Here is a 13,078-nt window from a genome sequence, read left to right as displayed (position 1 = left end):
CTTTTTACCTACCTTAATAGATGATAGTCTAGACCAGATAAAGGTCACATGCCATATTTTTTACAATACATAACAATATTGTATTTTAAGTATTATTATCTACGCTTATACATGTATACTAGCTCCTGTTCCGCGCGGTTTCACCTCCGGACTATCCCGCGGGCTAATGCAAGTATTTCTATAGCTTATTAATTAAATATCATCAAAATTTGTTCAGTGATTTTCGCGTGAAAGAGAAAAAAACATACATACCCTCAACTGTCACGTTAATTATGCTAGTAAGATAAGATTATATTATTTTTACTGTAATAATTATTTTTGTAAGTTTTTATAATCCGTTTGATGACTCAAGCAACAATGGTGCGTTTTAAATTGAGGCAGTAAAGTTGGTACATTTACATACCAAAGTGCCTCAAATAAAAAATTAATTTTCAATAATTATTTCCAGAATACTCCAACTATTTCGACTTGAAATACACTGGAAATGAAATAACGTTTGAAGTAAAGTCACAACTGACCGCAGAAATTTTAAGAGAAAATCAATTATATCTCATTCTAAGAGCCGATAGAGAATATACAGCCGGAACTTCAGCTACTATAATAATACAGCTTCCAACAGGTAAACTTGAATTAAAATATCTTATTTCTAACTAGCGGTTCGCCCCGGCTTCGCACGTTTTACATGTTTACGATTTCTCTCCATAAGAATCCTCGTACTTCAAGCATTATAAAAAAAAAAGAATTGACGAACTCGGTTCAGCTTTTCTCGTGTTTTGCGCTTACCTGTATAAGTTTCCCGATTATTTTTCTTACTCATACTTTTAAATCGTTTAATTTCTGGTAAAATTGTATCTTTATCAAATAAATGCACGTTATAAAAAGATTGTAATCGTGCGAGATAATTGTTTTGGAATAATTTTAAGCTTTCATACTTTATGTACATTTCCATAAATTCATTAACAACTTTCTTTTGATATTATGTAATTACTTTTAAACGAAATGATGTTCAAATGCTGAAAACTTCTTTGTGAGACCAATTTCTTATTGAAACATCAAACATAAATTTTTATCGCCCTAGGACAGTGAATAGTATTATGTATATTATATCTGTGACTGTATTATAGAAATAAAAAAACAATGAAAGAGTTTTAAGAAACATGTTCTATAAAGAGAATCGGTGCATATAATATTATGTATTTTATTATGAACTCGATGGGAACTATGTAACCGGTAGGTACTTCATTTGAAAATGATAGAAGGAATCTGGTCAAATGACCTTTTCTATAAATACACATCAAGGTCTGTTAGAACATTTTTAGACAATTGAATGAGGATGAACAGTTTTATCTTATCTTATTTTAAAATATAAATAAATGTGTAAATATTTTTTTTATGTTTAACTAGCTATTAATACCCGGTTAATTTCTTATCATCTTCATATATCTAAAAATTTTTACATTAATTATTTTACCCTTCTCATAATTTGTGGAAATTATATTTCAAATTCAAAACTAGTCAAATCGGTCATGATATTCTGGAGCGTCAGTGCAAATGTCGCACAGCAATAATTTTTTACATAATATTATAAACTACTAGCTTTCCGCCCGCTGCTTCGCCCGCGCAGTCAAAGAAAAACCCGCATAGTTCCCGTTCCCGTGGTATTTCCGGGATAAAACCTATCCTATGTCCCGGGGTAAAAAGTAGCCTATGTCCTTTCTCGGGTATCAAAATATATCTATACCAAATTTCATGCAAATTGGTTCAGTAGTTAAGGCGTGATTGAGTAACAGACAGACAGACAGAGTTACTTTCGCATTTATAATATTAGTATGGATAAACCATCTATTTGTTATAGCTGTCTAATATTTTGATAACATTACATAATATTTCGTACTTTCATCAAAACTGAAAACTTAAAAAAAATTGTCGGCCATGGACTAATCATAAAAATGTACCTATCTCCTTATAATTTTTTTATATTACGATTTATACTATGAATACTTCTCGTTTATTTTTAATCATACAATTTTTTCTTACACTGATGCAAATAAGAACTGCAAATAACAATATTTATAATTTTTTATCTAAAATATTTCAACGTAATCACCATATTTATTCTTTTGTTTCCGGTTATCTATGTACACCGATATATATTTATGTTTTTTTTTATATCTTATCACAACATCGATAACCCAGAACCAAGGCTAATTTATTCCAAGTTTCACCTTTAATAGCCCTTCTATTGTTTCATTATCTTAATGGAGAAATTAATGATAATATAGGAAGTATACAATACTATCATTAGCTACTATTATGTATACTGTGGTATTATAACTTTTAGGACAAATCCATTATGTTCTCAAAGAAAATTGATTTTTCAGACACGCCACTTGAACCAGATTCAACTTTTGACAAAGTATTGTACACGGGACGTTTAGAAGAAAATGTCGTAACTCATGAGGCTATATCGATACATGAATACAGTGGAGACATAACAGTTTCAGGAGGTAAGCTTTGCTAACATATTTCGTGTAGGTACATATAAATTAATACAATGCAAAGATAATTACTCCAATACAATGATAAAATAGGTATAGTGTTTATTAATATCGATGTATGATGCTCCAAAGATAAAACACTATTTTTCAATAACAAATACAAATAATTATAATTTTATAAAAAACCTTTTTATATTTATGTTAAGGCTGTTATCAATCGTACTACGTAGGGGAAAATCCAAGCAATATAAAAATATTTAATAATAAAGAGAATTTCGATGTACCTGTGTCATGGAGATAGAAAAAGCTGCATAATCAACTTAATGTATAGATAACGTTTATGCATAAAATGAGAAATATCTAGACCAATATTTATGAAGGACTTCGATACAAAATTTATCAATGATCTCCAAAACATTAAACACGTGTTTGGCTTTCCGTTACAGAATATGGAGACTACTTCACTGCGTCTTTATCAAATGGAGTAGTGACGGTTCAGGCAACAACTACTATACCAACCACCAATATAAACTACATTGCCCTAAAGCTCATAGCATCGCAAGCTCGTGCTGTGCTTATTTTGGATATTGCCAAGTCAGGTAAGAACGTATTTCAAAAGAATCAACGTGTATGTAATAATAATAACAAGACGTGACATTTATTAAACAGTCTAGTAAACCTTTGGATTCTGTGGATATTATTAGATTTTCTTAGATTTTATAGTGTGACAAAATAACTCAAAAGGAATGGGATAATTAATTTTCAGACACGCCAATTGAACAGGATGTAACTTTTGACAAAGTATTGTACACGGGGCGTTTAGAAGAAAATGTCGTAACTCATGAGACTATAATGATACATGGATACAGTGGAGACATAACAGTGTCAGGAGGTATGTTAACTTACCTTTTATTAAGTCTCTGATCTTTATGACTAATTAAAATGAATTTTGAAGTATAAAAATAAGTTGGAATATTGAATAGAATTGAAAATTTAATACTATCGGTCCATCTTCGTACCCACTTCAAGGAATATTATAAAAAAAGAATTATCGAAATCGGTCCACCCGTTCACGCGTGATGCCGTGGACCAAAGGAAATATGGATTCATTTTTATATACCTATTAATTTAAAAAACATGTTTGACTTTTCATTCAAGATTATGCAGACTACTTCACGGCAACTATATCAAATGGAGCAGTGTCAGTTCACACGAGAACTACTATACCGACCACAAATATAAACTATGTTGCTCTAAAGCTCATAGCATCGCAAGCTAGTGCTGTACTTCTTTTGGATATAATTCAATCGGGTAAGTCCGCATATTTTAAAGATATCTAAAAAGCAAGAACTTAATCGTATTATCGTAAAAGCTGTATGAAGCTGAAAATCGTATTCAAAAGGCAAAAAGTTATATTATTTAGGTACATATTCAAAAAGGTCGTAAATTCTTGACTCGGTATTATTTGATTGCCGTATACGTATAAAGTAATTTTGCAACGAAATAACCCAAATAACGAAAATCAGATTATGCTCTCCTATTTAGATCTATTCATAACGTTGTATGAGCTTCTGAGAAAAAATATTTTCTCGCAACATTTCTGTGTTCAAACTGAAACTTTCTTTATCATGAAGCAATTTCTCAAGTAATAATCTTGCATTTGTTTATCCACGCTTTCTGTTCGTGTTCTTGTAAACAATCGTATTAAGTTATATTTCGTAGTTTATTATTGAATCATTAAAATATTTTTTAATGAAATAAGTTTCTTATTTCTAAAAGTGTTATTTTGTTTCATTTGAAATGAATGAAACAATCTGTTGAAATTGGTTATATTTATAAACTTTTATAATAATCTATTGTTACCCAATTCAGTTTTATTTGTGTGATTTTTGTTATTAGATAATAATATGAAATTTGCAATATAATAACGTGAATGTGCCATAACTTACATATTATACGTTTTAAAACATAACATAACATAATTTTTCATAAAAATAATTACTTACAAATAGGACATTACTACATTGCTTCAGAAACGAATGGGCTTGAATAATTAAGTATCCTGTCATCAAAATAACAGAGACGTAAGAGATTAAAACGTAACGTACAAGAAATGTATGATTACTTTCACCATCCTTTACTAAAATAATTTGGAAAATCCAAAAGTGCACGCCTCATAATTTTTTTTTAATAAATATTTATTAATTATTATTTTTGTTTATTTAATAACAATTAAACCACATCGAATCAGACCCTGAAAAATGAAAGGGTTCTATTCCTGAGCATACTCAAGCGTAAGAGAAAAAAAAAGACTCGATTAGTAAAGTATTTCGGTCGCTATCGTGTTAACAAGAAAAAGGATCCGCACATACAGACACACGGACGTCCAAGACAGAACTTTTTTAAACTGTTTTTTAACTAGTTTAAATAACAAAAATGACATCAAAAATATCATGAACGTTAAAAATAGTGTTTTTTCTTAATATGTGTGTGTATGTATTATCTTACAAGTGCAATGTATGATACATAAAGACATTTTAAGTTTGAAAAATCAGATGTTTTGCGCGAAGTGATAGTAGTACCCACCTCAACGCTTCGCTTATGAGGCGTGCAAAATTAACTGACAATACTTTCGGTACATCTATTGGCTTCTATTGGCTTAACATTAATGAATCATTTTAAAACGTTAGTAACCAAATTTAAGTTGAGAAGTAGTGTTGTTAATTAATTCATTGCTTTACATGAAGTTTCCACGTTTATTTAATTTTTCATTAAAAAATAATAAGTATTTTGCGTTTTAAATTTAATTTTTTATACAGGTTCCCCTGTTCCGCCATCGGTGAGCTTTACATCACCCTCGTATATTATTCGGACAAACGAAGCCCATACAGGATTAATAGGTCAAGTGGGTGCCACTGCTGACAATGGTGAAGCTGTCAGATACTCACTGGAGATAGAGAATGGTAAATATTTAATAGATTTTTTCCCGCGGCTTCACCCGCGTTATCAAAGCAAAACCCGCGTAGTTCCCGTTTCTGTGGGATTTCCGGGATTAAAAGTAGGTAGTCTATGTCTTATTGTAGGTCTTCAGGGACCTTGTCATTGTAATCGGTTTTGTATTATTTGCGTCAAAGAGTAACAAACATCCATCCATCCTGACAAACTTTCGCATTTATATTTATATTATTTTATGCATAAGCATTTATATTATTCGCATATTTTATGATGTTATGATATATAACAATCAAATGTAATATTTTTATTACACTCATCGATCGTCGCACGCTATGTTATTTTGAAGCTGAATCTAATCTAAAATTAGTAATATCAATTTTATTTTACCTATAATATGTGAATGGTCATATTTAAATAGAATTACATATTGTGATCTTTTTCGTTTCTTTTCTCGACATTTTCATAGTATGCAGTAATTTATTTGGTATTTTATGTGTATTGGAAAAGCTAAATGTTAAAATAACTAAATGTAATAGATATTATTTACCACTTAACAGAAAGTAGATAAGGTTAACATGTGGTATATAAAATGAATATCATCTTGGAAAAACAAAAGAATGTTTATCAGACGAATACGAAAGAATTCCATAAAAATAGTGAATAGATATCATAATACGATATCATGACATACATATTATTAAATTTGATAAAATCCTCTTGGTTGGAAATGATTTATCTAAAGATGTTATCGCAGTAATATGTTACTGTGAATTACTATTGATAACTAGTGTTGATATAACAGGTATCTACCTACATTTTCATCTAAATAATATTGTTTGTGATTTCATGGATGCTACGCTTCCTCAAGCACTTATTGTTATTTTCAGGCAAGGAAAAAAAGCCTTTTAACAAAATTCATTAGCTTCACTTGTATGTTTGTTATGTCACCGTCTTTTTTAGACCTTTAACCTTATTTTAACGTACATATTTAATTCAACTTTTTGTACACTTATCATTGGCACGGCTTGGTGAATACAATAATTTCATGAGTTTTAGGTATTTTTTTAACAATATTTATTATTCTTTAGTCTATTATTCTGTTCTTTCGGTCGGATTTAAGGGGGCGCATAAAGCAAAATAACCAATCTTCTATTAGATGATACGTGTAATATGCAAGACCAAATCTAAAAAATAAAATATATATCAAACTAGATGATATGTTCAACGATTCTGTTTAATCAAAAACATAAAATATTAAAATTTACTCGATAAAAAAAAATCACCAAGTTAGCTCTAATTTTCACACTTTTACGTTTTCTACTTGACATGGTAATACTTATTATGATTTTTTATTCATAAACAATTATATTAAAACATTTGCAAGATATTTGTCAGAGCATTTTGTGTAATTACTTTTAGTTTTGGTTTTATCTGCGATAAACCACTTTTGGCGCTCTTTTTTTCTCGAGATAAACGTTTGATTTTGTCACGATAAAAGTAGTTACGTCATTATAGATATTTAAATGTGCATATTTATTTTTATATTAATTAATATGAGTCATAATAATATGTATCTACGTATCTATACGGTTATGAGATTAACGCATATGATGTTATTTATTTTTTTATAATTATTGTTTTAACAATGTGACAAGATTATCAAAATCGTGTGTTATCAGAAATTCTTAGGGCCGATTTTTCAATTCTTGGATAAAACTTATTCGTTGAATAATGTATAAAACTACCATTTTAAAAACGTATTCTAATTGCCCGTATTTGACAGTTTATGTGACATTTTAATATTAATGTGTGATACTTTATTGGATGGATAAGTTTTATCCAAGCATTGAAAAATCGGCCCTTAGTGAAATTATTCATTTCGCTGATGTAAAATTAAACAAATATACTTAATTATAATTAATATATGATTGCATATTATTATGCAAGAGGGCATCAATTAAATTTAATAAAAAGAAAACATCAGCATAATCTTGTTTCAATGATGAATACATGTATCTATATCTATATGAAATTGTAAAGTAACTTATCAGAATGGCAATTGTTCCTCTAATTAACCAGCGACACGACAAAACAAGCTATTTATGTATGCATGTGCTATTCTGTGTTCAATGTACATACAGGCGCCGCTTGTTACATTCCTTTGGCAGTTAGCTCAATTCAACGCCCAAGGGATAAGGAAATTTCCAATCCTGTAGCAATTAATGGATGTGCGTTTCATTCATTTATTGCAACATTCTATTCATAATATACAGTAATTTAAGTACGTACTTAAAAAGCATTTCTTTTGCAAGTCCTCATGAGAATTAGGTACGGTATATGAGGTTTTAAAGGAGAAGCAGAAGCAGAATTTTTTTAAATGAATAGCGCATAATAAATAACAAGGTCATCAAGATAGGTTTAGTCTAGTTTTATTTTTATAAGTGTTTAATAAAATGTTTCAACATAAATTCCACATACCTAACATAAATTTATTTCTAAATATTGAATGAGCTTTTAGTAGTCTCCGTGGTTGTCTTTGTATGATAAAAATAATTTAAAACAAGTAAATAAATTTTCAATAAGCTTCCATGGTCCAAGAAAGATACTACAAATACCTACAAGATAGTCATTGACACCTTTTCGTTTAAATTTAAATCTCTTTTGTTTTGTTGCATCCGTATCTGTTACTGATTCACTGAACTTAATGCTCTTATCAGTTAAATCAATTTGTGTACTTTTACGCCTCCAAAATGTTACATTGTTACCTTCATCCATCTTCACACCACAACTTTTTATTCATTGAAAAATTTCGTGATGTCATCGACATTCCTTATCTCGACAACTGATTAATATTTATATTCCATTGAAAAGTTACATTTGGGGTTGCATTTTTTAGAGGACGTAATTTTATTTTTTTGATGTGTAGGGGGGTTCAGTGTGAAGCTATCACCAAGTTTGTGGGGTCGCCACCCTTGTCCCACGGCCGCCATCTTGAAAATTGTGGTTGATATGGTTTTTACGATATATCTCTTTAACTATTTATTTGATAAAAAAAATTGTTTGTTGCAAATTAAATTCTCTACAACTTTGGTCCAGTAACTTTTTGTCGTAGAACAATAAATAAAAAAGTTATAAGCGAAAATGTTCAGAAATTAGAGATATTTATATTTTTCAATAAAACTTTTTTTTATCGTTTTACGAAGAAATGATATCAGACCATTATTGTAGATTGTTTTTTGAGGAACAACTTTTATATACAACATTTTTTCATTAAGTAAATAGCTAAGATTTTACAGCGCTCCGAAGTGAGTACTATTTTTCAGTACTCTTAACTATACAGTATACATAATATATTATGTGTGTACTAATAATAATTTGTCATCAGTAATTGTTTTTAATATTTTTAATAATTAATAATTAATTTTGCAATATTATTAATAATTAATTTTTGACTGAACTGACTTGAAGTCTGGAAGCGCGTTTTTTTTACGTCGAAAAGCAGGGCTGAAATGTTCTGCAGTGTGCTTCCATTGTTCTGGAGTCTGGGAAAAGAGCCAATAGCCATTATATGTATAGTTAGGAGTACTGAAAAATAGTACTCACTTCAGAGCGCTGTAAAACCTTAGATATTGACGTAATGAAAAAATGTTGTATATAAAAGTTGTTCCTCGAAAAACAATCTACAAAAATGGTCTGATATCATTTCTTCGTAAAATGATAAAAAAAAGTTTTATTGAATTTATTTATTTATTTATTTATTTATTTAAGGTCAGCCAACAGTTATTACATCAGTACAAGCATACAAAAAAAAGATTACAAAATAACTTACATAAATGTAATAACTACTTAAAGGCTAACACCACATGCGAAATAAAACGGTTTACGGTTACATATTATGACAATAACTACAACGATTAATTTGAAAAAAATAAGTTAAAAAGAAAACAGTGATAGTTAGTATCTTACATTTAAATATTTTTTTATGTTGAGAACTATGAGAAAACAAAAAAATGTAAATAATTAACTTATAAATCTAAATTGACTAAACATTTAAAATTGATATAATAGTAAACACACAAAACTTGACCGGGACAATGATGTTAATCATGAGACAAATGAAGCAACAACATTATTTTTAAATTTTGGAAGACTGTCTGAGAATATGTCTATGTCTATTGCACGATCTTTTGACACTTTGTTATACTGTTTTAAGAGCCTATTTATTGTGGCATTCTGACCCAGGTTGGTTTTAGATATTTTGGTCGAAAAAGGGGCGTATTTATCTACACGGGGCAACCTCGAAGGTGCGTTAATATTTATTCTCTCAATAAGAAACGGGCAGTCCAACAAACCATTAACTAATTTGTACAAAAAGCTCATGTCCAATAACTGTCTCCTGTCCGATAAACGATGGAGATTAAAGTGTTTTAATTGATTTTCATACGTCGGTAACAATTTTGCTTTATTGCATTGATACGTTAGGTGCCACAGGAAACGTTTTTGGATTTTCTCTAGACGCTTAATATGTACCTCGTAGTGCGGTGACCAGACTTGAGAGCAATATTCAAGACCGGGTCGAACTAGAGCCGAAAAAAGTTTGATCTTAGTTTGTGGTTTCCTGAATTCTTTTGTGTTTCTGATTACAAAGCCTAGCATTTGAAAGGCTTTATTTGCAACAGTGTCGATATGGGTGTTAAATTTAATTTTATTATCAAAAACAACTCCGAGATCTTTAATAGTGGTTACTTCTTCCAATATCTTATTATTTATAGTGTATGTCTGTGTGTTACTGAGTGTACTTCGCGAAAAACGTATATACTTACACTTATCTGTGTTCAGAGCTAAACCGTTTGTCAAACACCAGTCCACCAAGCAATTTAAGTCAGCTTGTAAATAAAGAGCATCGTCTTTATTATTTATTTGTTTTGCGAGTTTGAGGTCATCAGCGTATAGAAAACATTTACTGTATTTAAAAAGTGGTACGACATCGTTTATAAAAATATTAAACAGGATTGGGCCCAAAACCGATCCCTGGGGAACGCCTGATAGGTTTGAAAAAGGTTGAGACGAATATCCGCCAACAACCACCCTCGAAATCCGACCGTTTAAGTACGAGGAAAACCAATTCAGCAAGTTTCCTGTGATACCAAAAGAAGAAAGTTTGTGAATTAGAGCCTTGTGGTCTACGGTATCAAAAGCTTTGCTTATATCAGTATATATGGTGTCAACTGGGATATTAGCGTCTACTGAATCCGTCAAAAAGGTCGCAAACGAGGTGAGGTTCGTTGTTGTGGATCGAGCTTTGTGGAAACCAAACTGTTGGTGTGAAATCAATTGTTTTATGTGCCACGTTATTTTTGGTCTTATCAAAATCTCGAACAATTTGCCAAAGACAGGTAGTATAGAAACTGGCCTATAGTCCGTCACAGATGTTGAGTTACCACATTTGGGAATGGGAACAACCCTAGACTCTTTCCATGCACTAGGAAAGATACCAGAAGCTATTGATTTATTGAATATAATTGAGAGGGGTAAGGAAAGGGCGACATGACATTCAACTGCAAATAAAGAAGGTAAACCATCGGACCCGGCTCCTTTATTACGGTCTAACTTTTTTAGGCCAATACGTACGTCACTTTCCGAAAAAGACAATTCAGCTAGAATATTGACTAATGAAGAACATTGTAAATTGGAATCATGATAGTGTAACGAAGTGGTAGAAGGCGATTTATAGACAGATGCGAAAAAGGATGCAAAGAGATTGGAGATGTCAGAACCATTAGAGGCCTGCCTGTCACCTAGATACATTGAAGAAGGATAGGTACTTTTATTCTGGCGCTTGTTTTTCATATGTGTCCAAAATAATTTTGGATTTTTTGATAAGGAATCCTCAATGTGCTTTATATAGTTCTTATAACAAGATTCAATTAATGATGCACAACGCTTTTTCAGTAGCAAAAAAGAAAGCTCATCCAAAGGATTTCTGTACTTAATAAATCTTTTTCGTATTTTATATTTTTCATTAAGCAATTTTATAAGTTCTCTGCTATACCAACAGGGATATTTTTTATGGTTGGTCTTACTTAAAGGTACGTGTTTCGCGATGGCACTTCTTATTATTTTATAAAACATGTTTACCATATCGTTTACGTTCGTTAGATCTGCGAATTCATTAGTCCAAGATATAGAGTTGAGTTCGCATATAATTTTATCGAAATCTGCTTTGTGGAAGTTATATTTATCACCAGGAGTTTGGGATGGAAGACTTGGACTACTGTAACAAGACAAAACAAACTCCAGGGGGGGATGGTATTGGTCAATATTGCTGCTAAGCACATACTTGCTTTCCTGCATATACTCAACGGTCTCTGTCGATAGAATTAAGTCCAGAATTTTACCTTGGTGATTCAATACTGTATTATATTGTTTTAAATTATTTAAAGCGGCAAAATCGATTAATGTCTGCCCTAGTGGACCAGGTAGAGAACAATACTGAGATATGATGTTTTTATCATTAGGCCATAGTACCGAACTTAGATTAAAATCACCCATTATTAGTGTATTGTCGCGAGATTCTAAAATACGATTAGTGTTGTCAATAAAATGCTCAAGGATATGTTTTTGAACGGGGGGAGGTATATACACAGCACATAATATAAAAAGCTCTAATTTCTTAACGTTTTCGCTTATAAATTTTTTATTTATAGTTCTACGATAAAAAGTTACTGGACAAAAGTTGTAGAAAATTTAATTTGCAACAAATAATGCTAACAATTTTTTTTATCAGACAAATAGTTTAAGAGATATATCGTAAAAACCATTTCAACCGCTATTTTCAAGATGGCGGCCGTGGGACAAGGGTGGCAACCCCACAAACTTGGTTTTGGCTACTCACTGACCCCCCCTACACATCAAAAACATAAAATTGCGTCCTCTAAAAAATGCAAGGTTAGGCCTAAAAAATGTAACATTTCAATGGAGTATTATTAAACCGCATATAAATAATTTTCACATTTGATATATATGAGATTAATGCCTATATGTTTACATTTTGATTTCAAATTTATAATGGTAATTCAGCATCCAACTGCAATTTCAACTCATAAGTTTGTTACACAACATTTTATTACTTCACATTTGCTTATACATAATTGCGCTAATTCAGTAATGACAGAACTATTCAAATGAAAATGGTTTTAGGGTAAAAGTCTTGTGTCTAAAATTTTGCATTCATCATTTTGGATGTTACGCGTTATTTAGCAATGCAATTCATCTTAATCTTAAGGTTAAATTCAAAGGCAAATTGAACGCTCAGCTGCAAATTCATTCCACTGATGTTCCAATGCAATTTCTACACATGCACCCGGTAAATGCATCATTTGGATGACATATTACATTTCCATTTACATTCGATGCATATTATCTTTTATCGAACAATCGCGGTTGAATTGATCGATTGATAATAAAACTTTCAAGGGCTTAACAATACGAGTCACAGGTCCATTAAAATAAACAATTAAAAGGGTTTAAATATTTTATTAACCTTCATTTCAAACCTTCTTCGTCATCACAAACAATACATCAGATAGGTATCTCTAGTATGCCTTATGTTAATTCGATATAGA

At 30.7% G+C, this 13,078-nt stretch overlaps 1 protein-coding gene across 2 annotated transcripts in view; it reads left to right on the top strand.

Moving 5' to 3' along the window:
• LOC149484605 (uncharacterized) overlaps positions 1–13,078 on the top strand; it is a 28,312-nt gene that overhangs the window by 4,247 nt on the left and 10,987 nt on the right. Inside the window, exons 6-11 of one of the 2 annotated variants that reach the window (XM_089700810.1) lie at positions 449–619; positions 2,382–2,507; positions 2,945–3,097; positions 3,265–3,390; positions 3,657–3,809; positions 5,318–5,461. In XM_089700810.1, the coding sequence (XP_089556936.1) occupies positions 449–619; positions 2,382–2,507; positions 2,945–3,097; positions 3,265–3,390; positions 3,657–3,809; positions 5,318–5,461 (873 nt within the window). The remainder of the gene's footprint in view (positions 1–448; positions 620–2,381; positions 2,508–2,944; positions 3,098–3,264; positions 3,391–3,656; positions 3,810–5,317; positions 5,462–13,078) is intronic. The other variant, XM_089700811.1, reaches the window with a different exon arrangement.

The sequence above is a fragment of the Colias philodice genome, chromosome 11 (genome assembly GCF_061535455.1).
Source record: "Colias philodice isolate Cphi_HAF_F1 chromosome 11, ilColPhil1 Martin Lab GWU primary, whole genome shotgun sequence".
Lineage (NCBI taxonomy): Eukaryota > Metazoa > Arthropoda > Insecta > Lepidoptera > Pieridae > Colias > Colias philodice.
The sequence above is the reverse complement of the archived record's forward strand: the minus strand, read 5'-3'. Positions and strand labels throughout refer to the sequence as shown.